The following is a 16962-nucleotide window of genomic DNA, read 5'->3' as shown; positions in this document are numbered from 1 at the left end:
TAGAGAACTTACAAGTGCCTGGGTGAAGTGAGGATTGTAACCCTTGATCTCAGCATCAATAACCAACTTTTCTTATTTCTTATTTCTCCTACATTTTAAAAAAATCCATAAACTGCTTACTCTCTGCTCCATTCTTTCTCTACAATATTTGAAAAGAGGCACCAATAAAAAAAAACCCTAAATAATCACTCAAGATAAAGTAATACATATGAGAATAACAACTTGGTAAAAACCATAAAGAATTTCTTGGAGTTTCATTTCATGTACATGAGGGAAGGAACATTCATTTTGCTTCTTCCTTATCCCATCTCAGCATCCAGAACAAATTATACATCGATATTACAGTGCTATGAATTTGCTTTTCTATGTTAAAGGCCCCTTCATTTACCGGAATGCGATGCACACTACTTTAGCTAGGGATTCAGGGCCATAAGCCTTGTTCAGTGCAATGAGACCACTTTAATAATATTCTAATCTTGGGATGTAGTTATCAAGATGGATGATGACCATGCAGCGCTTCCTACAAACGGAAATGGCTGTTGTGCAATCTTAGAAGATATGAAAGAAAGTTTAGCACTTGAAAATGTATCTGAAGTATTTCCCTGTACATTCCGCTGGCTTGGTTTACATACCTGCAAGCTTTGTCAGGAACCTGAGATGGAGGATGACTACTTTTCTTCTCTTCTGACTTCCGCAGTAAGACCTCCTGGGTTCCTCCTTTCTCTGTCCCAGCCTTGCCTTGATCCACACTGAGGTGGCCTTGATCAGGGTCACACCTGTACATGAAGACTATGGAAGGTTTCTCACTGGACTCTCCTTTTGCCTCTGTGAACCAGTGATGGCGCTGTACTGGAGGGGGCGGCAGCATGTGGATGACTGTCCCGTCCAGGCCCACCAGCTTCCCTTTCTCTCGCTCTTTCTCCTTCTCTTCTTCCTCATCTGTTTTTCGGCGGCGGAAGAAGCTTTTAAATGATATCCAGCGTTTAGGTTTTGCATCAGCGGCTCGCCTGCTGCCTTCAGAATGCAAAACTGATTCAGCTTCTGTTGATCTGGTGGGACTGGTTGGCTTCGTCCAATTGGTAAAATGCCTCTGCAACAGGTTACTTGCATGGTAAGGGGAGGAAGTAGACCGTGGTGGGGGAAAGGGAGGCGGGGGCTCACTCTGGGCACTTGTCACCAATTTGGGGGGAGGAGAAGTCACTGGCTTTGTGGATGGATCTTTCTGAGTTTTGGTAGTAGGGCTTTCTGTGGTCTGATGGGCCTCACCTTCCCCACTAGACTGAGATGTAAAGAGAGATTTGGGTCTGACTGGTGGGTTTTTAGGAATACTTTTTGAAGTATCTGCATCTGGAGGAACGGCATAAAGCTCTTCCACATTGCAAGCCTTAGGGCTAGATTGAGGTGCTTCTGGAGGAGTCTGGGGGGGTTGGATAGATGCCACAATCTGACATAGGACAGCGCTTGCTTTCTCCCTGGTGCTGCTGCTGCCACCTGGTACCTGAGACCCTTGTGCCCCTTCTATTTTGCCCACATGCTCTTGAGTGGGTCTCTGGATTTTTGCTGGGGAGCTGTGGGTGGAACTGTAGCTTCTTTGTGGAGAAGACTGACCTCTGTTGAGACAATTGTTAAACTCCTGCACCTTCTGTGCTACTGAGCCTCTTTTACGCTCTGTGCTGTTGGAAAACCCTTTAGCTTGGGGACAGTCTGTGAGCTTGCTGGTGGTGCTATCAGACCCTTTGCTTTCAGATTCTATTTCTTCATAAGTATGACTTATTACACTTGCAGTTTTTTCCTTTACAGAGAGTTCTCCACTTGTTCCCAGAAAACTTTTGTAGATGGCGAGATTGTCATACGCATTTGGATTAATAACAATGGGAACTTTAATGGCGTTTTTGGAACTCCGGGCATAGGATGGCTCATCATGGATGATAATGGGAAAAGGTGGCATCCCGGCATTGTTGTAACTATTAAATTTTATTTCAGACAAATTAGGTGACTTAACAGGGATGGTTTTAGAGGAGATGTTTGTAGCCGTGGGTGAAGTGGGTGCCGATTTATGGCAGTTTTTCCTTGGAGGAACATTTGGCCCAGGTCCCCCAGTACTTAATTCTATTTTAGGGATCTTTTGTCGTGGACTGGTGCTGGAAGTCCACACTTCCTGGTATCGAATTGCACTGGATTTTTTGAGATGGGCATTTATTTGTCCTGGTGTCAATGCAGGTGATGTAACTGGAGAGTTTGGAGTAGAAGATGAACCTTTTATCTTGGGGCGCCCCAAGTGCTCGCTGGCCATGGCTGCCGACACATCCACAACTGTATATGGCTTACACAGCGGCTGCTCCAGATTTACCACGCGGTAGGGCTTTGTCTGTTCTTCTACTGGGACGAGGCTTATGGTGACTGCCTGGCCAGTGATATCTGTAGAAGCTTTGCTCTCTGGCATCTCAGTTTGTACTGCAATCTTACCATCCTTCTCCTGTAAGCGGAGTGCGAGCACAGCTTTGTGCGTCTCTGGAACTTTCACTGAGCTTTTGGAAGTAAGTGATGAGTCCTTCTCCTCGCTGTTACCAGGAGGACTTTCAAAATTAGATTCAGTTTCTGCTATGTCCTTAGAATTTCCTGGGTTACCAAGAGACATCCCCCCATTACAAATCTTCTGGGATAAACTGCTGGCTGTTTCAGAACGTGACTCTTCTGTAAAGGAGGAATCTGGTGATGTGCAGTCGGATGATACTGTACTCTGAATGCTTCCTTGACCATAGGAGACCCCAGAATTTTCCTCGTAACCATTCAGGATTTCATCATAGCTGTCATCATAGTCTACAGCACAGATTCTCTGCAGGGACTTATTCCGTAAGGGGATAGTATTCCACTTTTTGCTCACAAAGAATCGAACGGGAGACAGGGTGTTTGCCCTGAAGTTGGCAAAGCGAGGCTGCCCTCTCATGCGAATCTCCATGGCTAACAGCTCCTCGTCGCTCTCGTCCCAGCTCTCGTGCTCCTCCTCCATGGTACTGAAAAGCACATCTTCCTCACTCTCCTCGCCGCTGGAGAACTCAGGGTAGCAGAACCTGCCCCCTTCATGACTGATGACCTCAGTGCTCCCACTTAGGAGGACATGTTTGCCCTGGGCGTCCTTCATGCTCCCTGTCATGCAACTAGGTGGGATCTTTCTTTCCAACGATCGTTTGTAGCAATCATTTATCCTTCCCAAGAATGTTTCTCTGGAGTTTGTTTCATTTCCTTTTATTGGAGGGGTGGCATCCAGTCCTGCTATCTCCTTTAGCACTTCAGTTAGCCCGTTGTTGTTATTGGATATCTTTTTTGCGCTGTCACTATTGGCACACTGCTGCGGAACGCTGCCAAAGCCTTCAGTATCACCTTCAGAATTGTTGTTAAGTGGTTTCTGGCTCAGAGAAGTCTTGTTTTGGTTCCACCCCAGGATGACAGGCTTGTTCTCACAGTGTTCCTGGACGCTTAGCTCACCACACACACTTTGCCCATCTGCCACCATCATAGTGGGCTTCACAGCGATGGTGGGCTTTTTAGCCACAGGGGGCCGGAAGTTGCCGGTGTTCCTGACACGGTGGTTGTTACTATGATTGGCATTAGTTTTCACACTGCTGTGGGTGATGGGTGTCTTCTCAGAGTCTGGAGGAAGCTGGTGCAAGCTTTTAGGTTTAAAGCAATTCTTGCATTCACCAGGTTTCCAAACGTGTTCAGTAAAGGTGTTACAAGCAGACATTTTTAAAAATAGGACTTCGCAGACAATGCTTTTCCTTCAGTGCATAGCAAGTGCATTTGCATCTGTGAGTTTTCACCTCCTTATGTTGTCATAGCAGCTCCTCTAAGTACAATCGATCTGTTGGGGGGGGAAGGAGAGAAAAAGAATTCTGAATGTGAAAGGCATATGAGATTTACCACTACGAATGATATGGAAAAGAACTAACTTTAATTTTAATTTTTTTCTTCAAAGGATCGAGAACAAAGCCAATTTGGGGGGTTTATTATTTTTCTGTAGTTAATAGGATTCTTGGAAATTTACTCCTAGGCAGTATCCAGCTATATGTAATTTCCGTCTTGATGTGTGTATGGAAATAGCGTGACATTCTCTCTTGGGAAGGCCTGTGTGTGTGCTCTAGTGCACATGTGCGAGCTGGGTGTGCACAAGTGTGTGGTATATAGTCAGGTGGATGTGCTGTGAGGGAACCGGTGCCATAAGCACAATGCGCTACACTCTCAACCCCCTGAGTTTGCCTTTCATACTGACCTTTGAGTGTCAATCAATCTCTGCTTGAAATATCTTGGTCCCTATGAGTTCTTCCATCCACCCTTAAAATGTTAGCTGATTAACAGACTCTTCAGATCCAATGAACTAAAATAAATCCCTCTTTTCTCTAAGTTGGTTTTTCTCCTTACATCTCGCTGGACCCTATTCTTGCCAGCAGTCGAGATGCGCATCATCTCATCCCATGCTAAGCCATCTTGGTTTCTGTTGTTGTTGCTACTTCAGGTGTGGTTCTCAGAGAAGCACACCAGACTCACCTGGAACTTGTTAGAAATGAAGCTACTTTACATCCAACACCAGACCAATTAAACTTGCATTTTAATCTCAGTTGAGCCCACTGCTTTATAACAATGGCAGATGTAACTGCATCACATTCTTACTAATTACCTTGGTCAGTCTTACAATACAGCACTTCCTAATGTTAGTGTGTGCACTGGTGAATGCTGCCAGGTGGAAAAAAAAAACTACATGGGGGACACTCTAGGCCTTACCTAAGCCAAATGTTAGGGAAGAATAACACATCTGAATTTTAAACACGGTATTGGAAGCTGTAAGACTAGCACTATGACTCTTAGCACCTCCTCTTCTTCTTGACAACCAACTCTTGCTGTACTATCCAATTGGGCTACTCATTTCTTCTTGGATTACAGAAGCCCTCTGTTTCCACAAACAAGGGCCTCCCTCCCTTCCTGTGTGTATGTGTATGTAAGCATTTGTGTTGAATGTGAGTACATGTGCATGTGGAGGCCAGAGGATGACACTGGATGTCTTTCTCAGCTCTTCTTCACCTGAGCTCACCAATTTGGCTACGCTGGCTGGTCAGGCATGCTCCTGGCATCTGTCTGTCTGTGTCACAACCAGCACTGGGATGATCAAATGCACTGTCCTTTAAAGTTCTGTGCCACTCACCTCTTAGCAATGCAGACCTTCTAGAGTGCCACCACAGCCCTATGCTACGTGGAATGACAATGAAGTGTGTTGGTAGGGCCAAACCTTCTGAGTTCAAGATACAGAATAAAGCTACAGAGCTCCTAATCTTAGGACAGACAAAAGTGTGGGGATATGATGCCTAAAGTTTGAAAAAAATCGGGTTGGGGAGATGGCTCATTGGGTAAGAGCACTGACTGCTCTTTCGAAGGTCCTCAGTTTGAATCCCAGCAACCACATGGTGGCTCACAACCATCCGTAAGAGATCTGATGTCCTCTTCTGGTGTGTCTGAAGACAGCTATCGTGTACTTACATATAATAAACAAACAAACAAACAAACAAACAAATAAATGTTTTAAAAAATATTGAAAAAATCCAACTGATTACTTGGGACTCCATCAAAATAAAACATGTTGAGTTGAGGATGTAACTTATTATGGAATGGTTGTCTTAGCAGGCACAATATTCTGGCTTCAGTGGGTACACACACACACACACACACACACACACACACACACACAGAGGATTTTTTCCTAAAGTAAAAAACTTTCAAAACAGAGGGGATTTAGGATTGTGAATACAAAGCTAGTAAAAACAAAAGATGGATTTTAGTAGATATACTGCCACAGACTATGTTCATATACAGTGCATATATAGATATGTCTTGTAGGGATGTGACACTAAATACCGCTTGTCATATAGAAAAGCAAATGAGAACCACAGTGAGGCAGCACAGTGAACTTCCTGGAATAAGTGAGTGTATGTTTAGGGGGAAGTTGGGTATGTGGAGCACTTGTGGGAACTTGGATGGTTCAGGCAGTTTAGAAAACAGTTTGGCAGTTTCTTATAAAGTTAAACATAAATTCCCTTTGATACCTAACAATCTCATTCTTCGATATTTACTAGAAACAATAAAAATGTCTACTTATACCAAAACCAGTATACAGAGATTTACAGACAAAAACTGGTCACAATCATGCACAACTGCACACATTTGTCAAAACTCATAAAACTTGAACACTAAAAAGGGTGAATTTTATTATATGCAAATTAAATTTCAATAAACCTGAGCTACAAAAGACAGTTTGGGCTGGACAGAAAATAGACCTTGGAGGGAAGAATAAAAGGCAAGAGGGCTTGCCTCTTAAAGGGCTGCTGCAGGCGTGCTAAGGTCTGACGAGAATCTGGTCCAGGGTGTGGCATCAGATCAGGGGAGACACAGGAAGTTAGGTAAAAGAATGACTGGACTTTGGAGAAAGCTAAGAGGTGCTGAGGTGGAGTTTACTCCAACCATGTACAAGGATATTTACCAAGATAAGAATGCTGGAGGAGGCATGACTTACAATAGAGTAGGCTGTTGATTTTCACCAATCTCCAACACAGGAGGGAACTGTGTGGACCTCATGTGCTTGGGGATTATAGTCCACAAGTATGTACTAGGCTAGGAAGAGCACAGAGAACACGCTGGGGTTTGCCTTTGTGGTGAACCAGGGGGAAGAACATAACCATCCCTTTCTCTCAGAAAAAAGGCAAATAGAAGCCACATTCAAAGTAACGGTGAGGCAGACATCAGAAGAGCAGACAGCTCAGATGCTGTTGAGAGGTACCAGGAAATGAGGCCTTATGGGTCCTATTACACTTGGCAGAACAAGCAGAGGATAGCCTCCTTCTGTGTTCTGGTGGAGCAGTGAGGCTGGAATTCAGACTTGTGGGCCGGACAGCAAAGCGACAGGACACTGGCAGATGACTCTTTGGAAAGTATTTGGGTGGGAAGAGTTAGATTCAGAAAAGACTTCTTGATTTTAAGAAAGGAGAAAGTAGACAATGTGGCATGGTGATAGTAATGGAAGACAGAGAAGAATAGGAGAGTCAGAGAAGGTAGGAAAAGAGCACACTTCAGATCTGAGAATGTTAAAACTGACAAAGCTCTTGTTTTGTTCCTGTTGTCTGATGAACCTGCAGTTCTGAAGACCAGAAAGGAAAATAACTCTTACATTTACAGTAAATGCGAGACCAGAACTGAGACATAAGGCTACACTATGTATGTTTTGTTCATAAAATGTGTTTATGTGATGTTTGTGTATATGCCTGTGGAGGTCAGAGGATAACTGCAGAAGTTGGTTTTTCTTCCCACCCATGCAGGTTCCAGGGACTGAATCAAGTTGTCAGACTTAGTGTATGCAAATTTACCTGCTTAGCCATTTGTTGGTCCTAGCATGTGTTTAAAATTGCTAATTTTTTTGTTAGTCTTGCCCCTTTTGTATAGTATAGTCTTTCTGAAGAAACAAAAACCCCAATACAAACAAGAAGCACAATGAAAACAAAAAAATTATGTAATCCTATTATTCAGATTAATTTCTATTAGCAACCTGAGGCATTTCCTGCAAGTCAGCATGTTTCCTTCCTTCCTTTCTCTCTCTCTCTCTTTCTTTTTTTAAAAAACATGTCCTGTATACTAAGCATCATATGACACTGAGCAGAAGAGAGTAAGTCATCCTCCTAACAGCTTGTTAACCAAGCTGACCTAGTCCACGTAAGGTACTACAGGTTTTCTTTGTAAGTAGTACAATATGTTTTAATTTCCCCAAGATTAATAAATATGAAAACTTATTTCCCATCCTGAGTATGTTAGTTCAACCAAATGATGGCCATTGAACTGATTAGCAGCTATCACATTAACACAACTGCCAAAGGAGAACACAGTTAAGTCAGCACCTGAAGCGGATCTTAGAGGGCCGCTCCCTGAAGAGGGCCGCTCCCTGAAGAGGGCCGCTCCCTGAAGGTCTGTGCACATCTGTATCTGTGCTGCCATGGGACCCAGGCAAGAAAGGAGCGCACACCTCCAGTGAGCACCAGGTGGAGCTGCTGTCTAAGCCACAACACCTGGACTCGAGGCCTTCCCTTTTAAACACTAATTACGTTTGGAGACAAAGATGTTCAGTTAAAGATGCTGTCAAAACTAGTTTAACTGAATGCAGGCCCTTAGAGAAAGATGCTATAACATACGCAGATCCACCTGAAGCCCAACCTTCTGGCTTTCCTACCTTTGTAGAATCACTTAAGGGCAACTGATAACACTTGCAGCTTTCCCTCTCAACAACAGCACTGTCCAAACAGGAAATCTGAGTCACCGAAGTTAAGTTTGAGACATTAAAAAAAAAAAAAAAAAAAAAAAGGGTCTCCTGAAGCATGTGTATACAGGGACATAGTAGTCTGCACTGACATGTTCTGCTTATTTGCCAAAGTTTGGTATCAAAATGCAATGATTGGTTAAAAAAATATTCTTTATAATCTTTTTATTTAAAATTTTTCATAGGTCTGATCATGTTTTCCCTTTCCCCAGATTCACCCCAGCCCCCTAGCTATCCAACCTGATAGTCACCCCAGCCCTCTACCTATCCAACCTGATAGTCACCCCAGCTCTTTACCAACCTGATATTCTCTCCCCTTCCCTCTCTTTTCAAAAACAAAACAAAAATGAAAATCAAATAAAACACACAAAAAACTAATAAGACAAAACAAAGCCTAAATAAAACAAAAAGCACCCCCTTAAAAACTCCAAGCCCCACAGAATGTTTTACACTGACCTCCTTGGAGTGTTTGATATACCCCAAAACACTCCACTGGAGAAAAAATGACTTTCCCTTTCCTAGCAAGTATCAACTGCAAATAGCATCTTAGTTAAGGGTGGGGCTTGTGTCCACTTCCTGTCATCGCTGGAATAACTCAAAGAGAACAGTGTCCAGACACAACAGGACTGATGCACATTTGAACTTACAAAGACGGACAGCACATGAGACCAGCACAGGCTCAAACCAAACAAAATTACTTAGAATCCTAAAGCAAATCCTCCAGATGGAAATGGTTGATGGGAAAACTTAATGCCCCCAGAAGCTAGCCAGGACCCCACGATCTAAAATTCTATTTTATAACTTTGAGGATGAAATCCCTCCGGGCTATAGAGAAAGCTATCCTAGAGTAGCTGATTTTGAGAACCTACTGATGCTCTTCGCTCTATGCTGCTCAACAGTGGCTATAATTAGTTTGCCTCTTGCCCAACTATTTCAAGTAGATTTGACACAAAACAACCAATTCACCCGGATTTCAATCTTGGATTAAAGTGGCAGCATCTGAGCTCATCAACAGGGACACAGTTCTTGGGTTTTTTTTTTTTAAATTATTACTTTGAACTTATTTTTTTAAAAAGATTTATGTATTTTATGTATGTGAGTGCATTGTCGCTGTCTTCAGACACACCAGAAGAAGGCATCAGATTCCATTATAGATGGTTGCTGGGAACTGAACTCAGGACTTCTGGAAGAGCAGTCGGTGCTCTTAACTGCTGAGCCATCTCTCCAGCCCCAGTTCCTGTTCCTAAAGAGGGACTGGGTAGAGGGTTTATTAAACACTACACACAGTGCATTCCTTAAAGGTAAGCAAAGGAGAAGCTGATAATCACAAAGAAGTATGGGAGTAGACTGCTAAGGTCCTTCCCCAATACTTCAACTCCTGAAGGCCATTAGCTCTCCCGAAAAAATCTGTCTCACTTCACAGTGGCAGAGCCAAGAGTCCTCACTGCTGTCCATAGGCTTTTAAGGACACACTGAGGAGCGAGGCCACATGGCATCCCATAGTAACCAGTCGCTATGATTCCAAAGTAAAATTTATAAAGCAAGGTTTTCATTAGGATTTGTAATGGAATATGTGATCTACTTAAATATATTTTAAAAAGCAAAGGAAAATGTGACAAATATCTCACGTCATTGTTCCCAACTTTTCCTTTTTCCACAGTGAAAAGTGCTGACCTGACATGCCAAGACCTTCAGTACATGACTAAAAGGGTGGAGAGGAAGTGGAGGCAAAGCTGCAGGAAGAGGCTTGCAGGAGATAAAAGCTTCACTGTGGACCACAAATAGAAACTCTATGAGAAGCTCTTCCTGAGACCTGATGATGATGATGGTGATGATGGTGGTGACGGCGATGATGATGATGATGATAATATCACTTTCCAGGCCTTCACAAGAATAGGCAAGCTCTTAAGATATGATGTTCTCTAAAGAACAAAGTAAAACATGCTTAATTTGCATATGTGAAAGGCCTATTACATGACAGAAGAAGCCCATTCACTTTTAGCTGTTCTAAGCCCAACAGTCCTTACTGTGGTAGTCATCCCAGGTAAGACTGGAGCAAGTGCTTGCTTCACAGCGCAGCAATGCAGCTCAGTTCCCATCTCAGCGTCAAAGTCTAACTCTGTATGATTAATACAACTCCTAATTACAACTTGAGGGCAACTAGTTTTAATACTAAAGTTCTAACTTTTGTCAAACCTCTTCTTAGGCCGTTTACCAGAGAAGAAGTGTTATCTGATAATAACCAAGGGCTACTTGATTTTATTTTGTTCATGATCTGTCTCTTTTGCTTAGGTCAGAATGTCCCCTCTAAACTATTCCACTCGACAAGACTCCATTATCCTTCATGATTCTGTTCAGGGGTTACCGCTGGTGATGGCCTTTCCTTCTGATTCCCTAAATACCACTATAATTATATCACACCATACTATAAGCATACAAATCCCGAGAAGACAGGACTGTGCTATGTCCTTTTCTTATTTGCATCAATGGACTGTTGGGAAAAAACTAGACCCTAAGTAAAAGCTGAACGAATTCTAGTACGTCCTAGTCACAGGGTCACTTTGCCCATGAAGACTCAAACAATTTTCAAAAAACCCTGTGGCATGTATGGTACTACTGATCCTGCTCTTAGAATGAAGAGACTGGGATTTGCCCAAGGCCACACAGAGCCGTGAAAGCCAGAGCTAGGGTGAGTGAATGCACGCTGTGGATGTACAAATGGTCCGGTTCAGCTCCCACTGCTACCCCAGCAGAGAAAGCTGGGCAGAAGTAGGGAGGCGTGGCTGACAGAGAAGACATGTTATGTATGTCAAAAGAAAGGGAATGAGGAGAAGAGAGGTGAGGGAGATAAAAAGCAGAGGGAAAGGGAAATTGGAAGAAAAAAGATCATTATTATATGAAGAGAAACCTGACTTGTATGATGTTAGCAATGTAGCCATTTCTGGAGGCTTTGTTATCTAGTGCGACCTGTACTTTGGTAAGTGATATTTTCAACTACATTAAAATTTTCCTTCTTCAGCTACAGAAAAGTAAACAATCTATTCTGTAAAACATTTAGAATTTAAACTTTTAAAGATGAAAATGCTAAATTAATCAACGTCTGAATTACATACTACTTTGAGAAATACAGATTGATTGCTTCCAGAAAATACTGCAATGGAACAAGTTTTAATTAAAATTATATTGAAAGAGTATTTCCTAAACTGGGATCCAGAATGTAGTTTTTAAGGGTCTGTGAGTTCTCAAAATAGGTTAGTATTGATCTAAAAATAAACTCTCTGTCTAAGATAAGTTAATGCAGGGATGCAGAGGACGGCTCAGAGGGTAAAGTGCTTGTTGTGTGAGCATGTGAACCTGAGCTCGGCTCTCCAACACCCACATACAAGGCAGGGCTAGCAGCGTGTGCGTGTGCCCTCAGCACTAACTGAAAAGGCTGATGGCTGGAGCTTGCTGCCTAGTCAGCCTAGCTAGAACAACGAGCTCAGTGAGAGACCTGGACTAAAAAGCATACATACATACATACATACATACATACATACATACATACATATATACATACATATAATGGCAAACAGTAGAGGGTCACACCTACAGTCAATCTCTGGCATCTACATGCATACCAAGGAGCACACTTGCCTTCATACATAAGAGGGTATCTACATTATACCCTCATGCAAATACATTAACATAAACATATGTTGGGCTGTTATAAAATGGCTACTTTTAACCAATAAGCACTATTTCTAGTCTGCATGTACATTTGTGTTTATAATCTGAGCTGGCACCAACGACAGTACTAATATAAAAAATAATGTCAGGACGAACAGGCTCAATCCTTATGTAAATGATGAAAGCAGTATTTACTGTGCCACTGTCAGACTTTCAGTATGTTAGAAAGGGGCTAGAGAGATGGCTCAGTGGTTAAGAGCACTTGCTGTTCTTCCAGAGGACCCAAGATCTATCCCCAGTACCCATGTTGGGCAACTCACAACTTCTTCTAACTTCAGCTGGCCTGCAAGGACACCTATACCCATATTGCATATGTTTATACAGGTTTAAACACATAAATAAAAATAAAATAGGCATTGAGAAAGGAAAGAAAGAAATATGGCATAAGCAGACGTGCTGGGCATGGTTACATACCTATAATTCTAACACTTAGGGGAGAGGGGCAATGGGATCAGACTTCGGGGTAATCCTTAAAAACATGGCAAATTTGAGGCCAGTGTAGCCTACATGAGACCCTGTCTCAAAGGAGAAGAAAGCCAGTGGTAATGAAGAAAATTGGGTTAGTAAGCAGATCATATGAATAACAATTTAGTTTCAATAATCTATCATATTATCAATAATTTGCATTTCACCAGTTTTTTTTTAATATGTAACTTTAATCTGTTTGGTTTATAATTAAATAAAAATATAGAGAATTTATAACTAACTCTATATTTATAATAAGTAAAATTGTACAATGTATATTAACACTGAAATACTAGAGTTACTAATTTTTCTTCAAGGAGATTTATAAATTACTAAAGTTTAAAAAAGCAGTGCCTTAAAAGCAATACTTCTTTATTTTAGTCACATTATTAATTTGCTAAGCATCTGTCAAAGGGATGTAATTATTTACAGTCTTTATGAAAATGAATTACACTAACATAAAATGCTTAATTCTTTGTCTGACTGGTAAACATGTTACTTCCTCCTATTAAATCTGTATCCAGTGGCTATATGAAGGAGAGTAATCTCTTCCAGTCCCTTCCAAGTGTATCTATGTCTCACCTTGACTTAACAACTGAGCATTTGGAGAGCTGCATCTACAGAAATGCTGTTAACTACACTGCTCAGGCTTCAGTGACTGTGGATGGTTTAAAATTTCAACTGTCTTGTAAGCTTATTTACTATTTATTGCTTTTACACAGAAAATGTATTCCAAATTATTTGCAACTGCCTTGAACCAAAAAAAAAAAAAAAAAAAAAAAAAAAAAAAAAAGAGGAAAAGCTTTAGCAACCTACTTCAGACTTGCATTTTGCATCAATTTCAAAAGATGACATCAGAATATGTCAGGGAAAAGTTTCTGGATTATATTTCACAACTGTGGAATGTAGTATTGCTTTGTGCTGTAAGAACACGGATAGGAATAGAGAAAAAACATGGCAGGTGGGAAGCAATGTGGTTTAGTACATCTCTGACAAGGCTAGACCAGACAAGCCTGAGCTAATGGAGAGGCAGTGGAAACTACTGAGGCCTGATTTGAGAGGCTAAGTAGTTAAGAGTTTTCAACCAATGGGCCTCTGGGGAAGAGAGAATGAAGATGACCTGAAGGCCCTTCTTGGGCCAACTTTTAGGATGACTTCCCAAGACGCATAATAAAGTTGTGGAAATCAACCTCACACTAGTGACATTTGTTTAAGTATAGACAACAGTGGAAAAGGCAAAGCAAAACAATACAGCAAAACTGAACTGATGCTCTGAATGGAGATAGCAAACATATCCTACAGCCAGGCAAGTGATTAAAAACACCCGCATCTTTAATGTATGTGTTTTCCACACAAAACTTGACTCTTAACCTTGAGTAAAAATAATACTCAGATGAGAATATGGAATGTACAGGCGGTCAAAGTAGACAGGGAGACAACAAAAGCGAAACAGTGAAACCCTAGATGAGCTTTATTCTACTGTGGAGTAAAAGCAGAAAGTCAACACTGATGCTGAGTAACTGCAGTTATGTGGCCAGTGATGGGTAGGAAAGTCCGGAATGGCTAACAAACACTCCAGATGGCTGCGAACACATGCCTGCAGGTTTGCTAGGGCTGTCCTCAAGAAAAACAGCCACAGCCTGGACTTCGGGGACATAGTGGATTTTAACAGAAAAGGAGACTGGCTAAACCTTCTTCCCCAAAGTGTGTTGTTCTGTACTCTCATCCCGGAAGATAAATGCTGGTGGTCTCCATGCCTGACCTAGGAGGGCTATGCCTCTGAGGGTCCAGCATGCCGGTGGATGTCTGCCAGCCTTGAAGACGTGCTAGGCTCACGGATCTTATGCTTAGCAGAGTACTTGGTATCACTTCTGTTCCTATTTTAACAACCCATCACCACAAGAACACTTAGAAGCACAAATACCAAAGACTCAGAGATCTTCCTAACTACTTATGTAAGTTTGTCTAAGGCACTCAAACATTTTATGCTTTATGGACCTTATTTTCTTTTTAAATGAAGAGAAACTTAATTCTTTATATTATGAAAAAATCAGAAGATGAAGATATATAACAACTCTTAACACTTAAAAAAAAAAAAGCCAAAATCTTGCTACTTGCTCTTCTGGGTCTTTTTCTAATATTCAGACCAAGCAGCACATGTACACAGATAAACAGATGAATGTCTTATAATCAACAGGCTATTTGGGAACAAAAATACTTTTAAAACATTTCCTAAATTTTATAATCTATTTTAAATATCACATAAATGAAAATTTAAGTTAAATATAATTTTTAATTATTCAAACAAACTTAAGGCAAAAAATGAAGTTGCATTTAGAGTCCTTTACTAGCTTGAGACAATTAAAAACATCTCTCCTGTGGAAAAGCGCTTCTGGTATGGAAAGTTATCTGGTACCAAAAGTCAACCTTTGACCTCCACAAAGAATGTACCCACCACATGCACATGTATGGACTATATATGCATTCTTTACATACACATACAGAATAAATAAAAAGGCTGTGGTGACATGTGACTCAGACGTAAATTGACCTAATCTAAATGTGTGATGCCCAGGTTAGATTCCCAATACTTAAATAAAGGAGGGACCCTAATGATTTTTTCCGTGGTTTTGTCCATATTGCAATATTTAAGGATACATTAGTCCCAGAGTCTACACCTCTTGCTCTTGTCTTCTGAAGCACTGGACAACAGTTTCTAGCTAGCTACCTGTAGACCTGTCTTCACAGACAACTTTCCTCCGCAATATACTCATTCCTTGGCATTTCACAACACTGAGAAACTCTCAGGCTGGATCAACTCTGAATGGTCTATCTCATGCACTATCCAAAGCTTATTTCAAGGGCTAAGCTTTAGTTCTCTAATCTACCTTCTCCTTTTGATCCACCTCCTGCAAACCATACATGGGCCTTAGATTTACTTTTTGAATGGAACACTAAGATGATATATTGCAGTTTCCTAATTTCCCTTAAAAAAAAAAACAACAACCCTGTTTTGTACATTTTTCTCCATAAAATCACACAGAGCTCTCAGCTGTCTATATAATATACTTGAACTCCAGAGAATAAAAGGTAATGCATGCCCCTGATACTATCTTTCATCTTTTAAAAGCATCCTTTCCTAAGTCCACTCCTGTAACATTTGCTCAAAATTCTACAGACCAAGTCAAAGTGAACTCCCCCATGAATCTGCTCATCTTATTCTTATATTTTAGGGTTGTGAGCCAAGCCTTTAACGGCTGAGCCATCTCTCCAGCCCTGCTCATCTTATTCTTAAAGTTCTGCTCAGGAACTTTTCCCCTGTGCCCATGTGTTCGAGGCTTTTCTCCACTTTCTGTTCTATTAAATTCAGTTCTCTGGTTTTAGGTGGAGGTCCTTGATCCACTTGGACTTGAGCTTTGTACAGGGAGATAAGAATGGATCAATTCACATTCTTCTACATGTTCTGCATGCCAGCTGCCAGTTGAACCAGCACCATTTGTTGAAAATGCTGTTTCCTCCCCCACAGGATGGTTCTAGCTCCTTTGTCAAAGATCAAGTGACCATAAGTGTGTGGGTTCATTTCTGGGTCTTCAATTCTATTTCATTGATCTACCTGCCTGTCACTGTATCATGCAGGTTTATTTTTATCACTATTGCTCTGTAGTACAGCTTGAGGTCAGGGATGGTGATTCCCCGAGATGTTCTTTTATTATTGAGAATAGTTTTTGCAGTCCTGGGTTTTTTGTTATTCCGAATGAATTTGAAAATTGATCTTTCTAACTCTATGAAGATTTGAGTTGGAATTTTGATGGGGATTTCATTGAATCTGTAGGTTGCTTTCAGCAAGATGACTATTTTTACTATATCAATCCTGCCAACCCATGAGAATGGGAGATCTTTTCATCTTCTGAGAGGTCTTTTTCTATTTCTTTCTTCAGAGACTTAAAGTTGTTGTCTTACAGATCTTTCACTTGTTTGGTTAGAGTCATACCATGATATTTTATATTGTTTGTGACTACCGTGAAGGGTGTCGTTTCCCTAATTTCTTTCTCAGCCCATTTATCCTTTGAGCATGGGAAGGCTACTGATTTGTTTGAGTTAACTTTTTATCTGGGCACTTGAAGTTGTTTATCAGCTATAGGAGTTCTCTGGTGGAATTTTTGGGGTCACTTAAGTATACTATCACATCATCTGCAAATAGTGATATTTTGACTTCTCCCTTTTGAATTTGTATCCATTTGACCTCCTTTTGTTGTCTAATTGCTCTAGCTAGAAATTCAAGTACTATATTAAATAGATAGGGAGAGAGAGGGCAGCCTTGTCTAGTCCCCGATTTTAGTGGGGTTGCTTCAAGTTTCTCTCCATTTAGTTTGCTGTTGGTTTGCTGTATATTGCTTTTACTATGTTTAGGCATGTGTTAC

The 16962-nt window shown here is 41.2% G+C and overlaps 1 protein-coding gene across 2 annotated transcripts in view; it reads right to left on the bottom strand.

Moving 5' to 3' along the window:
- The window catches only part of Peak1 (pseudopodium enriched atypical kinase 1), a 233758-nt gene that overhangs the window by 57771 nt on the left and 159025 nt on the right, over positions 1–16962 (bottom strand). For both annotated transcript variants that reach the window (XM_052188279.1, XM_052188278.1), the window contains exon 4: positions 633–3862. In XM_052188279.1, the coding sequence (XP_052044239.1) occupies positions 633–3745 (3113 nt within the window). In that variant the 5' untranslated portion in view covers positions 3746–3862. The remainder of the gene's footprint in view (positions 1–632; positions 3863–16962) is intronic.

This window comes from Apodemus sylvaticus, chromosome 7, assembly GCF_947179515.1.
Source record: "Apodemus sylvaticus chromosome 7, mApoSyl1.1, whole genome shotgun sequence".
Taxonomy (NCBI): Eukaryota; Metazoa; Chordata; class Mammalia; order Rodentia; family Muridae; genus Apodemus; species Apodemus sylvaticus.
This window is presented reverse-complemented; position numbering and strand designations above follow the sequence as displayed.